Genomic DNA, 15,281 nt, shown 5'->3' with positions numbered 1-15,281 from the left:
AACTTTTCCCAAGTCGCAAAAGATGTCATACCTAACCCTAATCTTTAGGCACCCACCCCTACCCCTACACAGATCGAGTACTCTTAAGGAACTTTGTTAGTACACCCATAGGATCGGTTCACCAAATATGTTAGGCATATATTTCCTCAAGTTCTTGATCAAATCAGTTGAAATAAAGAAGTTTGAAGTGCTTGATAAAGCACAAACAAGTCAACAACTCGATCATCATTTTGCTCATCGTACCAATGCCATTACAATTTGAGACCGTAAATGAAAATTGTTTTTGGTTCATCTAACGGATCTGCCCGTAATGAGCATTATGGTGCAGAATGAGCTTCAAACCCTTTGCACTTTCTCCTTTTGACGACTTCTTCAGAGGGCCGCAGCTATTGTACTTTTCTCTCAAAGCTCCGTTTCCTAAGTAAGACCATGTACGCCCACAGGGAGAACTGTCGGGCCACAAAAACCTCTCAGAAAGTGGGTTAACCAGACCCTCACGAAATTCTTCAGCTGTCTCACAGAGCAAACCCTGAAACACAACCAAAATCATTCTTAAAATGCCTGCATTATGCGTCAATGGTGCGTCGAGTGTGGAAGGAGAAAATAGTTAGAGCGCTAGTTGTAGTATCATTACCTCTTCCATAGCTTTGATCTTCAGGGTGACATCGGTACTGAGAAGGACAAGTTGTCCATCGTTCCTCTTCATCCTTCTACATAAAAGAGCACAATCTAGGATATGGTCTTCTGGGGACGGTGATACAAGGTCCATCATGCTCCCACACCTCGAAAAAGTCAATGAGCCCGTTGTCCTAGAAGGAAAGCCCCAACTCTTCTCGCTAAATAGAGACTGCGGCGAAGCAGGAGGGGTTGGAGCAATCAGTCTTCCGTCTTCCATTGAGCTCTGGACATGGATCCACCAATTTGTTTTAATCATACAGTCTTTGATCCATTCCAGCACCAATTCAGCCTCTGTTTTCTTTCTGAAAAGGCTGCCACGTTGCTTCAAGCAATCCAGTTCCCGTATGACTGTTTACAATAAGCGAGTGCATTCACAATCATCAGGAACAACTTTACCTAGCAAATAATATGACCATGCAAGAAAACTGATGCAACATAATTCAAATTTCATTACCCATTCTTGGAATGATTAACTGAGTCCCCTTAAGACCTTGTAGAAACTGCAATGACTTCCTTGATTCCTTGTCGAGAAGAGTGGTAGCGTCCGCAACCATAGTCCAGCTCCTCTTTCCTTCTCCAACAGATTTATTCTGAAAATTAACTTTTGAGTTACATGTCTATGCTCGATAAAGCTAGTTAGCACCATAGAAATAAATTCATGGAAGAAAGTAACAGCTGTGGGAATAAATTTTTGGAACATTTAACCAAGTGTTGATCAACTTACAGAGCATGCATTGGCGACCTCCTTATTTTGAGTACAACTGAAATATGTACTGCTTCTTGTCGCTGTGTTAGGGACTGAGTCTTCTGATATGTTCTTGCCTCCAGAACGTTTGATTGATTGAAAAGGAATCCTTTCTCTTCTTACTTTTGTTACCGTCAACTTTTCCTCCACCCTAGCTTGATTTCCAGAAGTGTTTCCAGGTAATTTTGTTTCTTGGAGTTCCTTCATTATCTGGTTCTCTTTTCCTGGGGATTCAATCAGTTCTTGTTGATGGATATTGGAGACTAGAGTTAGTTTTGACGAGGATGATGTGCTGGATTTGGAATGCTTAACTTCTATCTTACCCTTCTTTTTCAAAGACCTCAGTCGAAGAGTATTTGGGGTGAAATTTTCCTTGTCTGGAGTAAAGATCTCCTCCTGTCCAATATCATCATCATACGCAGCCTCAGGTTTTCCTCTGCTCTTATCTGTTTGAAGCTTTACCGCACTAGCAGGTTTACCTCTTCTTGCCCAAATGCTTCCCACCATCGTACTTGATTTATTCTCGGATCTCAGTGGAGGGCTTTCACAGAGTTTCGATTCAGGCTGTCCTGCTGCAGTAAAGAGAGATTGTGGGGTCTGCCTCTCCTTGTTATTTATTAACTCTGATATAGATGAGGTTCCAGATTCTGTCACAAGAGGTGCAGAAGAAATGCTTGTATCCCTTTTTTCATGATCTTCTGATGCCACACTTTTGTTTTCCGATTCTCCACAACTCACATCCACTAGACATTCTTTTTCATCAGAATGCTCAAAGTTCAGGTTGACAGGCAAGTTGGATTTTGGTTCTAGGGTCAGGCTTTCTTCTACAACTCTCTGATCTTTGGTCTCCCCGAGGACTTCTCCGATTGGCAACAATAAGTTCTCCATTTCAAGGGGTCCAGAAAAGAGACATGAAATATCAGTCTGTCCATTATCTTTTCTCAGTGGGCGTTGGTTCTCAATTTTATCAGGTACAGAAGCAGCAGCATGAGCTTCCTTTTCCTTTCCATCAAAATGTTCAAACTTTTGTCTAATCAGCAAGTTTGATTTTGGTTCTGGGGTCAGGCTTTGTTCTGGAACTTGCTCATCTTTGTCCTCCCCAAGGGATTCTCCAGTCGGCAAGGTTGAGTTCTCCATCACCTGAGGTCCAGAACAAAGACATAAAATATCAAACTGTCCCTGATCTTTTCTCAAGGGGCTTTGGTTCTTCTCAGGTACTTGTGCAGCAGGATCGGCCTCTTCCTTTTCACCAGAAGAACGTTCAGCATTCAGGTTGGCGGGCAAGTTTGGTTTTGATTCCGGGGTCAGGTTTTCTTTCTCATCTAGCTGAGTTTTGGTCTCCTCGAGGATTTCCCCAGTCAGAAGAGGTGAACTCAAAAAATTAGTATTTCCATGGTCTTTTCCCAATTGACTTTGCTTCCCACTTTCCTCTGACACTTGCACAGCAAGACAAGCTTCCCCTTCCTCTGCAGTAAAAAAGGAACTCTCTAGGTTCTCTCTTTCCGAATCCTCTTCTGTGACACAGTGAGGTTGTAGGCGCTGGTTTTCCATTCGATTAGGATTAGATTCTTCCATCTCCAAAAACAGGTTCACCGATTCCGTTCCAAATGCCCAGAAACTTGAGACTTCATTCTCGTCACCACTACCTTTTGATAATTTCTCGCCCCATTCTTCGCCTTGATCAAAAATTGAGTAAACGGCATTTTCCGGCAGTGGAGGTGCTGATGGGACCTCCATCTTCCCAATGACTCCCACAATTTCATCAGAGAACAATGATTCTACACCCACGGAATTTGAATCTGGAGATTCAGTTTCTTTGTTCTCAACAGGCAAAGAATTCTCACTCTGCACAAACCCAAATAGAAAACGCAAACGAAAATTTGTATAAAGTTCATTGGCAACTTTCTGACCCTATTCAATTCAATTCAATTCGAATAAAGAAATACGAAACAGATTGAACGAACAACAGAATAAAAAACCATTCAAAAAACAATCGTGGTTTCATTGAACAATCCAACAAGCAATCTTTTGGACATTCTTCAGATTCATGTCTAAATTAAACAACCCACATATTTACTTACCTGATCCGATACTTGTTCTGCATTTTCATCATCGTCGTGCGCTATGAATGGCACGAAAGGTGTTTCGAAATCATAGGCCTGCCTCATAGGAATCCAATGCAAGCTGTAGACCCTGCTGGAACCACCAAGCCTGAGCGTGTCCCCTTCGCTCAGCTCCACTCGAACTCCCGGCTCGATCTTCTTGTCCGAAACCCAAGTCCCATGTACTGCAACAAAAACCCCAATTAACCCAACAAGTCCTATAAGTTTCTGGGGTTTTCTTATTTTATGCAAAGAAAACTTAATTGAAATGCCAAATAAAAACCCAAATTTCTTACCTGATGACAAATCGGTGAGAGAGAGCTTTTGAGAAAAAGGGTCGGAGAGGATTTGGAGGTGGAATCTGCTGATGCTGGGGTGAGTCAAGACGATGTTGCAATCCGGGTGTCGGCCGACGATCAAGATTTCTTCATGGGTTTTTCGGTAGACGGCGGAGATGGGTTTGGAGTGCGGCGGTGGCGGGGATTTGTTGACGATGAAGATGTTCTTGAGAATGGCTCCGTTCTTGAGGACTGTGAAGACTGGGATTTTCGTCTCCTCTTCTTCTTCCCTTCCTTCTCCGTTCAGCTTCCTATTCATTTTCTCATTCGCCATGACCGTGTTCTTTGTTGAAGAATTTGGATTCTGCGTAGGGCAACTGGATTTTAGAGAGAGAGAGAGAGAGAGACGGATGACGAATTGTTGTAATTCCTGGGGGAAATATTTGGGAGGTTGTGGCGGGGTTTTATTTCAAAAAGGCGACCGTTGGGATTTTTTTTCAATTATTTAACGGCTATTGCCGCTGAGTTAAAGGCCATCCAAGACTAATAATTTTTGGATTTTGAAACTTGATTCAAAATTGTAAAGATTTTTAAGAAAAGAAATGTTCAATAAATAAATAAATAAGTTTGTTTTATTCAAAACTTAATTCAAAATTGACGGTACCTTGCCCGAAGACAGTAAACTGAGCTTGAGAAGGCTGGGCATTTGTGCTAAAAGTTGTTGGCTCACCACTTACCTTTGGTTATTGGACTCCTGGAGAGGATTTTTTGGGTTAGAGGGCAACATTGTTATCTTTGCCTTTGCCTTTCACCAACTTTAGGCTAAAAATTGCGGCCCATCACTTACCTTTGGTTATTTGATTGCTGGAGATGATTTTTGGGTTAGAGGGCAACATTGTTGTCTTTGCCCTTACCTTTCACCAACTGGTGTAGATGCTTTAAGGAGAAGGGTGAGCACGGTCTGGTTTAGTACAATTCACCCTTAAAATCGAAAATCGAACCTAATAAAGTAGCTAGTTTGGTTGCGTTTTGGCTGTGTCTTGTTGGTTCTATTCCGTTTGAGCTTGAATCATCTTTTGGGATTGTTTCAGTAAACTCCAAAGATAATCACAACAAGAGAGTGGAGGACGGCGATACAAGTAATCTGCTTTGGATTTTGATGTTGGAGTATGTTGTTACAAGTGCAAGAGGCGCGAGTTCAGCAAACGAGAGCGAGCTCGTTGTTTAGTGGATGACAATGTTGCTTCCGTTGTTGCTAAAATACAAGAAAACTTCTCAAAAACTTTTAAATAAAAGGGGGCATGAGTACTTGATACAAGCGGATATTGAGAGGGGGAAATTCGAACTCGGGACTTCGAGTGCACAGAGTGAATGCCCTTAACAAGAAGGTACCAATTCGCAGTTTCAAGTTTAGCCTCTTCCCCAGAAAACTGCCCCATTTTCTTTGCAGTTATAATCCTGAAGCTTTTGACAGTTAGCAGACTTCCGACAGAAAGCCAATAGTTTCGTTATTGCTTAAAACTGACCAAAACAAATATTTCACTCGGAAAATATCGAAGACGGGACTCGAGCCGAGCTGCAATTAAACAGCTGTGGTCATTTCTCCCACCGGAGACAACAAAAGAAATTGCTGTTATCTTAGTACAGGATCCCATCCACAAGAAATTAACAGCCAAAACTTACACGGATTGAGATCAGTTATCGTACAAAAAGATAGGTCAAAATTTGATGTTACAGAAAAAAGGATTATGATATGGGAATCTTAAGCACATTGCTTAGTTGGTCCTTTACATAATTCATGACTCGCATGGCCAAAATTTATCCCAACTCCCATCTAACTTGTAACTACAGCATCATCTAGACACAAGGAGCTCTGAAACAAAAAGCCATGAAAGACAAACCCCATATTGATTTGGCCGGCGATCCAGCACGAGAGGAGCTCAATCCTGCTTACTTTGAGAAAGCCTTGCACGATGTCTTAGCTCGGCTCTTTTCCACTTAACAATCAGGCGACACAAGGAAAAGAGTGTGTTTACCTGCGAAAGAAATTAGATTCAAGTTAAAACAAAGAATTGAAAATACGGAATCAGACAAGATAGAATAATACATGAATATCAATCGCACATACTAACCAAAATTATGATTGCAATGACGAGAAGAGGCCCAGACCAGAGCGTTGAGAGAAAAACTCCACCCTCATCAAAATAATCCTGACCGGCAAAGCTCTTCCAGTTTGCACGCAGGAAACTATTGAGCCTCTCTGCAAGATATACTCCTGCCACTGCAAAGCAATTTCCACGTATAAGTATCTAGATAGGCAACAGGAACATATTACATTTGTAAGTTGACATGCTGAGGAACATATATAAGTATCTAAAAAGCAAACCCCAAAATACATGAAAATTATTTCTTCGTCGCCTTCATACTCACAGCAGCACAAAAGAACATCAGTACTTAACGCTGATGTCATAATTCTCTGCACTTAAAATTAAAAAATTTATAACCCCTTGTGATAAGTACTGGTTGGTGACTGAATTGGCAAAGTTTCCAACCAATCTCGAAAACTGGAAATTACTACAATTCTCCATTGACAAGCTTCTACAAAAGGTATGAGGAACATGAAATCTTAGTCATAAGATTCATGCATAATTTCACTAAAACAAAAATCCTCTGATGAAGAATAAAATAATTCTTCCAAAGCCCTAAAGAGAAACAAGGCTAGCAAAATGCTATTGTTTGCAGTGCCAGTTCCAAGAATTAAATCAGATGTTTCAATGGATTTCCTAAATAACCAGAACACGTAATGGAAGAGATTCATACATATTCTGGAGAAATCACACAGCATGTGCAATACAAAAAATCTATTTATATTAGAAGCTTTAATTAAAAGAGCACACAAGTGATTAAATAATTGCCAGATATATTTTTGCTGTAACCTCCTTCTGAGAAAAGTTGTGTCCAGTCGAGGCCAAAAACAAACCTTTGGTACTCCTTCCCCAGTTTGATATAAAGCTTGGTCAAGGCTCCTATGGAATCTTGCCTAACAACTAGAAAAAAAAATTAAAGATTGGTCGTGTTTATTCATCAGTCATATGGTTCCCTCATCAAACAAGATCCTGAAACCATATCCTAAATTTGAAAGTCTCACATTGAACTATCGAAGCACAAGTTCACTAATAGATAGTGAAAACTTGTGTCAGTGGAGTCAATCATAATCATTTGATTTTATCCAATGTTATGGGCTACATCTAGCAGGACATAAATCGAAAATTATTTCACTGAAACTGCAATCAAATAAAACAAGAGTTCTGCTACCATATCACTAGTTTCATTAAAACCATACGAAACTGACTAGTTTATGTGCTGAAAATGCAATGAGTTATGGACTTGTGTAACCGTATAAACCACCCAAATAACTTGTTCAGTAGAACAGCAGGTTTCTTTACAGGCAAATTTTCCACCCTTTGAACCAAGACCATAAAATGATGGTTTCTCTACCACCACCATCAATTATTTCAAGAAAAGCAGCCTGAACCAAGACGAGCTGCTTAGATCTTGCAGAGGTCATCTCCAATTACCATTCTCAATCATGATTTTTTGCTTCTGGAATCAACTTATTCCGATCCTAATAAGTATGCAAAGTGAACTAAGGACAAGCCGTGAATCTAACCAAATGAAAGTATTTTAGCACCACCCATTATATGTTTCATCAATGATCTATTCTAGTCACAAGCGTAAAAATGCGGCTTCACTCACAAGAGAACTAAAGACATGCCGTGAATCTAACCCAAATGAAAGCATTTTAGCCATAACCCATTATCTGTTTCATCAAAAAACCACTATATATATATTTCTATTGCTGTAAGGGAAGAACAATCCTCCACGGATTGACTGAAGGCGCAATCACACATTACACCATCTCGCAAACAACACATAAACCTACATATTATACCAAAATTAACACATTATGTATACAAACTCAAAATTAATACCACACCAGAAGCTACAAACATAATCAATCTAATCGAAACATAAAATCATATGTAAGAAATAATAATAATAAAACCAACTTACATGCCAAAAGGAACAGAAACATTTGGAAGTTGAGATTCCTCCTGGAGGTGATGGCTACTATCAGAAGCACAAGATGCATGCCCATTAAACCCATCAACCAAGGTTCCTGCCAATAACCCATTAAATTAAATTAGATTTTCTTTTCAAATTTGTTTACTTTCTGGGAAACCAAACACACGGAGAGAGAGAGGGAGAGGGGGAGAGAGAGAGAGAGATAAAAATAGAGGTACCGTCCAGTCGATAGCGTGGAAAAAGCCCAAGAAATTGTTTACAGCAGGTGCAAGACCCGAACGTAACTCTGCGGTTAACTTCTGGACGAGATCTGCCATTTGATCCATGTGCTCCTCCATTGCCGACCGAACCTGCTCCATTTCTCACTTTCTCACAGTGCTTCTTTCTTCTTGTACCTTCCACCTTCTTCTTTCCTTTCTCGTTTAATTTCACAGTGTCAGATCCAAAGCTGAGAGTGTCGCCCTTTAGTCTTACGAGTCCAACGTTGCAGAGAATGGAGATGAGAGAGATGAAATACACTTGACCCGTTCAAATCGACCCCAAAAGTTTAAATGGGCCGGGTAATTTCCCACTTTCTTATTATTTACGAGCAGTATTGCCGGCGCGTTGCTGCGACGCTGTTTCTTGCTCTTCCAGAATGTTAAATTAGAATATTTTGGAAAATGATAAAAGAATGTAGAATAGAACAAATATACAAATATTTGAAGAACCAAGAAGTTAGAATCAAAGATGTAGAATGATTTGTAGACAAAATGAGAATAAATGGATTAAAATTAATGAATTATTTTGTTTTTATTGAAGGAAATAAAAGTAGAGGTCATATAAGGCTGCAGACACGAAAGTGTTAAAAAAGTACACTCTACACTTAGTATCCAAAGAAATACGCAATATAGAAGAAGAAAAAAATGTTTGGTAACATTGTTTACCAAAAAATCTGAAAGAAAAGACAAATGTTATATACTTTGAGCACAAAATGTTTCAGCATTACATACGAAAACCTTAAAAGTGGGGTGGGTCTAACACATATTAACAGAGCAGGTAAGAAAATTTATGCACCATTTGACAAACCAAATCAAGTAATGCCCGAGGATTAGAAAAATATGTTAAAAAGTAGGATTGTATTTGATATGGATTAAAACGATTGAGTAATTGTGGGCGACTTGCGACAAAATGAGGATGATTGAGGGTGGAGAGTAATCAAATTCGATGATTTCAACTAGAACAAATAGAAGACCACCATCCAAGGTTCTAAAAAACGCTAGGCGCTAGTCGAGCGGCGGGCTAGCGTCTAGCGCCTGGGCGGCTAGGCGGCCTAGGCGTATTTAGGTAAATTTCTTGTATATCTTGTATTTAAGTGCATATTGACACCTAAAAAAAAACTATACTTGTATGAATAATAAAATAATGATAAAATGCAAATTAGGTACACTATTTCCATAAGTATTGGATGAACTTGTAGTAAATCCATCATTTCAAATTAGATATACCATTTCCATAAGTATACCATCATGAAACCAAAAAAGAAAAAAGCACGCAATTAATAAAAAATAAATAAAAAAAAACCTCCTAGGACCGCCTAGCCGCCCAGCCCGCCTAGGCCCAACCCGATTTTTCCTCCCGATTTGCCCAAAAACGCATCGGTTGCTAGGCGCCCAGCGCTTAGGCGGCGCCTAAGCAGCCGTCTAAGGCGTTTTTTAGAACATTGCCATCATTAGGGGGAAGATGTTAACACCTCTCTGCATATCTAAAAAGCAATTATAAAAACTTTGTTTATTAGAACATGTTTAATCTATTTGAAAATACTTGAATTTTAATTTTTTGCATGAAATTTGAAATGGATAAATGTCAATTTTTTTTTTTGCAAAATATTAATAAACATGATAGGTAGAGGAAAGAAGACATTATTGAAAAAAGGTACCTAGTTTTGAAGATTAACATGATGAAGCAATTTTATAATTGGAATCTGTAACAAAAATAGACCACATCAAGAATCGTCATTGAAGAGTATATCACAATGAAAGACAGAAAACACTCATAATCTTGTCTCCTTGTTTTGACATTGTGTCAAGTTTTAATCAGAGCAAACTTTAAAAGAAAGAGAGATATGATTATTTTTATTTACGAAAGTACCCAAAGCGGTGCTAATAAGTTTAGTGTAAGTTGAACATGTGCAGGACAATTTAAATTAATGTTGTTGAAAAAATGGGGACATAGAGTGTTGAAAGATGGAGCAGACAAAACTTATTCGATGTAGATAAACAATCATCATTTCCATTTTTCCTCTTCAGAGGAATTGATTGTAACCAATTTATACACAAACATTTGCTTCGTTTTACCTGTTTTGGATACATGTCAAATTGCATGGCTAATAAGTGATGGATTTAAGATGAACATCCAAAAGCATGTATGCAGTTGTTGAAACTAAATATATACTATTTTCACATGGTTTATTGAATTGAAGAACAAGATAATAATAGTGGAATTGTGAAATTTATCTAACTGATAATGAGATGTTTCAATAAAAATGCAACAATTGCTCTATTACTAAAGTGTTCTGTGGTTTTATTAAGCTATGTGGAATGGGTGTATTTGTTGTGATAGTGTGTTCACCAATGCCCTTGAATGTCTAGGTTAACTGATTGGCAGGGTGATAGGTAATTGGACATACATTTTGACCATATAAAACGAAGATAGTATGCATATACATTTGCAACAGTCAATTCCCCTGAAAAGAAACATTAGTGCAGATAAGCATAAAATAGTCATGAAAAAAAGGGCATAAATTTTTTAGTATTTTGATATATCGTTTGAACGGAACAGGCGATGAGCTTGGCAAATAACCTGGCAAGGTGATTAGCATCGCAAATAAGTAGATTGATATAAGGTTTTCGACCATAAACAATCTTTTAATCCACATGTTGTATAAAGTATGATACACATGGCAAATAACCTGGTAAGGTGATTTTTTTGTTGTAGGGCTGGGGTGTTGACATGTATTTATTAATGTGTAAGTTAAAGGTGTTAAATTTATGTAAACATTTAAAGCGTGTGTGTAATATGCTATAAACCAAATGTAGACAAAACATGCAAAAGAAAAAAAGTAGAAGGCAAGAATAGGTAAATATGGTATTAGATTGGTTTTAGTAAAAAGGAAAGCAACATTGCAACATAACTTTTTAAACCAATATTTCATTTGTTTGATCTCAACCTCAATTGTTTTGGAAAGTGTGAATGTGATATGTCTTCTTAAGTGTCCATACGACATCTGCAAAAGAAAGAAAGCAATGGAAGAAAGTCAATGATAAGTGAAAAATATTCAGTATAGTTGCAAGAAATAAACAGTCTGCTCATAAATTTTGCAATACATCCTTAAACACTTTGTTTGCAGTATAGTTGTTTACATTATTGTCTCCATCTGGAATTAAAATCTTAAGACATTCTTTTGATGTAACTCTAGATAATGATACATATAATTGACCAAGGGTGAAAACAGGTTTAGGAAGATATAAACCAACTTATTTCAAAGATTGCCCTTGACTTTTGTTGATGGTCATTGCATAACATGGTCTAACAGGGAATTGACGTATTTTAAAAATAAGAGGCCACTTATTTTCTGTTGCTGTTAGAGTGATTCTCGAAATGAATACTTTGTGACCAATATTGTTTCCAGCAAGTATTTTAGCTTCAATAATTTGGTTGAATAATTGAGTAACCACTAATCTAGTTCCATTTCACAAACCTAAAGACTGATTTAAATTTCGTAACATCATAATTGGCATTCCTATTTTCAACATTAGGTTATGTGTAGGTAAACCATTGAAATCGAACTTATTCAAAAATTCAACAGGATACAATGTTTCTAAATTTTCATTATTTCCATTTGAAGAACACAAAGAATCATAGCTTAGAAACACATGTTCTTCTCTAGGTAACAAATCGATTATATAATTGATTAAGTTGCAATTTTAAATTTGCGTGTTTTTTGACAATTCTTCGGAATTGCTCGCCAGTGTACAAATCGTTAAGTAGTATAGTAGGCAAGCACAAGATCGTTCCAACTAAGATTGAAATAATTTTACCTATTTAACTTAATTTGTATTGCATTTGAATTGAAATTGTACGATTAATGATTGGGAAAGATTTAGGAGTAGAGCTTCTAAATTAATAAAAATTAAAATGAAATTAACAAGTAATGGAAAATGATGAACCACTTGCAAAGAAAATTATAAATCAGTTGTGAAAGACACTAGAGCATCCGATTCACCATAACCAATCCAACTCAATTCCTACAATTAATTATTAATGAGTAATCATCCAAATTGACGGTCTAGTTTCTCTAATTCATATAGTATCCATGGCATCTAGATTACTATGTATACTCATATGTACTTACAATCTATGACATCTAGATTACTAAACACACACAAGTTCATTAACGATTTGAGAACTACTTAAGAGACCGCATGAAACCTAGTGTATGACATCTACATCAAGGAATTCACGGTACCATTTGCAAGGCGCTAAAACCTAATTAACAACATGACATCTGTGTTAACTTGCATCAAATACACTCAACTCAAACCAAAGTGGTGGCCAATCACCAAGATTAAATCAAGCTCATAAGCACATCAAAATGATACTCAACTTGAATGAAAATTCATAAATAATTAAACTGAGAAATTAAGAATTCATAGTTAGGCTACATCGTAGCCCTAGCAAAAATAAATTAGTTTTGGAACATAATCGGAAAGATTATTGAATTCATAAAATTAAAAGAAAAATAAGTTTAGAAAAGCCTGAAAATCTCCTGCTTTGCCGCTGCCTAGTTTTTTTTTCCTCTTCTTTATGATCTGCTTAATATTGCCAAATTAATACCAAGCAGCCACTCCTTTTTCTCCTTGAATGATATGATTGCTTCTTCGTGTACTTCCTTTTTTAATCCTCATTAATGTTTAGCCCCATTACTGATACCTTAATACCAAAACAAAACTCTCAGCCGTTCCTTTTTGTTTCTTTGTCTTCCCTCTTCTTCATCCTTCTTTCCTTCTCTATAACCGACAAAGACTTAATCACCGATTTATTACCTTGTGGCTCTTGGGTTTAATTGCTGCAGGTATAGCCTTCATATTTCCCTCTTCGATTCCCTGGTTGTTTCGAAAAGATAATCGTATTTTTTCCCAAATGGGCGTCCTCTAATTCTGAAAGTGATCAAATCCCCACACCAACTGAACCAACTCAGTTTCCAAATTCTCGTATTTATACTTTTGGTGAAGACCCCTGACTTGAAGATGGAATTAAGAGATTGATTCTCCATATTTCTTTGATCTTTGCTCGATTGAAATCTCTTCCTCTGCTGCTAGAGTGTCGGCGGTTGGAGCTCTAGAAAAATTGGATTAAAGATGGACTTGCCTCTCTTCTGTCGGTTTGAATGCAAAGTAGGTCAACCCTTACTTGTGCTAGTCACGTGCTGATGAAAAGAATAAGGAAGAATCCTATGTGAGACAAATGCTCCACTTTTCTCTTAATTGGTCATACTACATAACATTATTATGATAAAAACATATCACAACATGGACAATATGCCAGCCAACGTGTGTGACAAACAAAAAAGGAAAATAATAGGATCTTTTTCATCTCCTTAATTTGGCCATCAACACATAAAGAACATGCAATTCCTTTCATTTAAATCAAACATATCACAGGAAAATGTCATTCTCGAGGTAAAATAGGTAGAATAATTTGCGCTTATCAGGAATCATAGTTTAATTTTTCTCTTAGAAACTTATTTTTAATTTCTAACATTTTTCTTGCATCAAGCATCGGTAAATGATACTTGGCTAAAGAACTTGATGCATTGTTAAAAAACAATTCTAATTCAAACAACACAATATTTTTTAATTCATCTTGCGGTATGATCATATCAGGAATTGCAAAAGTTTTTCGCAAACTGTACAAAATGTCATACATGTTTTGCCAATGAGCATAAAAAAGAATTTCAAGATTTACCACATCACAATATAAAATTATCGTAACAAATAATTGCCTCAATTGAAGAGATGAAGCTACATTTACAGCACTTAACAAAGCCTCAATCCATTCTTTATCATCTCTTAAGAATCCCAATGATTGACATGCAACATGATATGAAGGATGTAAAATATCATTAACAGTTTTGAGATCATCAAAGTTTAATGCACATTTTTTTTCAAGTTTAAAAGCATTCGTAAATAATACAATTCACTAGATGCATGATGCATATACGCTATTCTACCTATTGAACCTTTTTGTTTTCTAGGTTTCCACATTTCTTTACGAATGTCATATAACAATTTTGAAGGAATTTGTGCATAAGTGAGTGAGCGCACTTCGCTATAAATTTTGTTGGTTTCAAACCAACTTGTTAACATTGTATATCAGAAGCGTTTTGTTTGAAAATTGATTGGAGTGATTGGTCACCACTAAAGACAATGTTTTGTTCTAACGGTAAATGCATTGGTAATCGATCTACAAAAGGTTCGCTATAGTGTATAGAATATTGAAACAATATATGTTAATATTTCATCATTTGGATCTTGTTGGAGAGCCAACTGTGCTCTAACTAAACCTTTGTTTGCATATTTGAATAAATATTTTATAAGCATGGATTGACAATAGGATTCAACATTTATATGAGCATTATATCTCAAAAGTAGTTCAGGATTGTTAGCACGAAATGCTTCAGTGCTAGTTAGCGCGACAATTTGGTTTGTTATGTGAGGAAAAGTAATAAAATATGGGAGCATGATGTGATTTGATGGAAAGTCATTTCCAAGGTGATGTGAGACTCTAGAGTAAAACACAGGGAGAAGAGTGCCAGAGAACATTAATTGAAATAGTAAAGAGAGTCAACAACTAGATTTGTCTATCACATCAAATAAAAGCAATGAAGCAGCCAATTCCAAACCTTGTTAAAGAACAACAAAACTAGTATCAATTTTGATTCCATTTTTTATAACAAAGTTTGTATCATCATCCCGACGCCTATAAATTGGAAAACTATTTTGTTCAAAAATTGTTTCATTTTTATAGGACTTTTTGGAGCACTTATTTTCCCGCATGCAAGGAAAATTTTGATTAACATGCCCACATGGACAATGAATCATAAATTGATTAACAATCTTATAAAGTCGATGGTTAACAAATTTGTTTGGCAATTCTACACAAATAATTGAATCTATATATGATGGTACATAGCATTTGAAATTTGATTTCAACCATATTAACATATGAGAATGAGGCAACCCTCTTTTTTGAAATTCAATTATACAAATATCTATTTGGAAAAGCAATTGAGACAATCAAAAACCCCAAAAAAAAAAAAAAAAAAAAGCAAACCGAGATAAGCAAAGTAAT

At 36.8% G+C, this 15,281-nt stretch overlaps 2 protein-coding genes across 2 annotated transcripts; both read right to left on the bottom strand.

The window, feature by feature from the left end:
• Nucleotides 1-117: 117 nt before the first annotated feature.
• LOC103444841 (FHA domain-containing protein PS1-like) lies at nucleotides 118-4,279 on the bottom strand. Its single transcript, XM_008383787.4, has 6 exons — nucleotides 3,822-4,279; nucleotides 3,505-3,710; nucleotides 1,403-3,268; nucleotides 1,133-1,268; nucleotides 635-1,026; nucleotides 118-529 (listed from the first exon to the last, which is right to left on the bottom strand). The coding sequence occupies exons 1-6, from the start codon at nucleotides 4,135-4,137 to the stop codon at nucleotides 293-295; spliced, it is 3,153 nt and encodes a 1,050-aa protein (XP_008382009.2). The 5' UTR covers nucleotides 4,138-4,279; the 3' UTR covers nucleotides 118-292.
• Nucleotides 4,280-5,468: 1,189 nt separating this feature from the next.
• LOC103444840 (uncharacterized) lies at nucleotides 5,469-8,750 on the bottom strand. The gene is made up of 4 exons (XM_008383786.4): nucleotides 8,108-8,750; nucleotides 7,878-7,983; nucleotides 5,936-6,084; nucleotides 5,469-5,839 (listed from the first exon to the last, which is right to left on the bottom strand). The coding sequence occupies exons 1-4, from the start codon at nucleotides 8,246-8,248 to the stop codon at nucleotides 5,744-5,746; spliced, it is 492 nt and encodes a 163-aa protein (XP_008382008.1). The 5' UTR covers nucleotides 8,249-8,750; the 3' UTR covers nucleotides 5,469-5,743.
• Between the last annotated feature and the right edge of the window lie 6,531 nt (nucleotides 8,751-15,281).

This window comes from Malus domestica, chromosome 10, assembly GCF_042453785.1.
Source record: "Malus domestica chromosome 10, GDT2T_hap1".
In the NCBI taxonomy this organism is placed as follows: Eukaryota; Viridiplantae; Streptophyta; class Magnoliopsida; order Rosales; family Rosaceae; genus Malus; species Malus domestica.
Note: the sequence above shows the minus strand (reverse complement) of the source record. Positions and strands in the feature narration are given on the sequence as shown.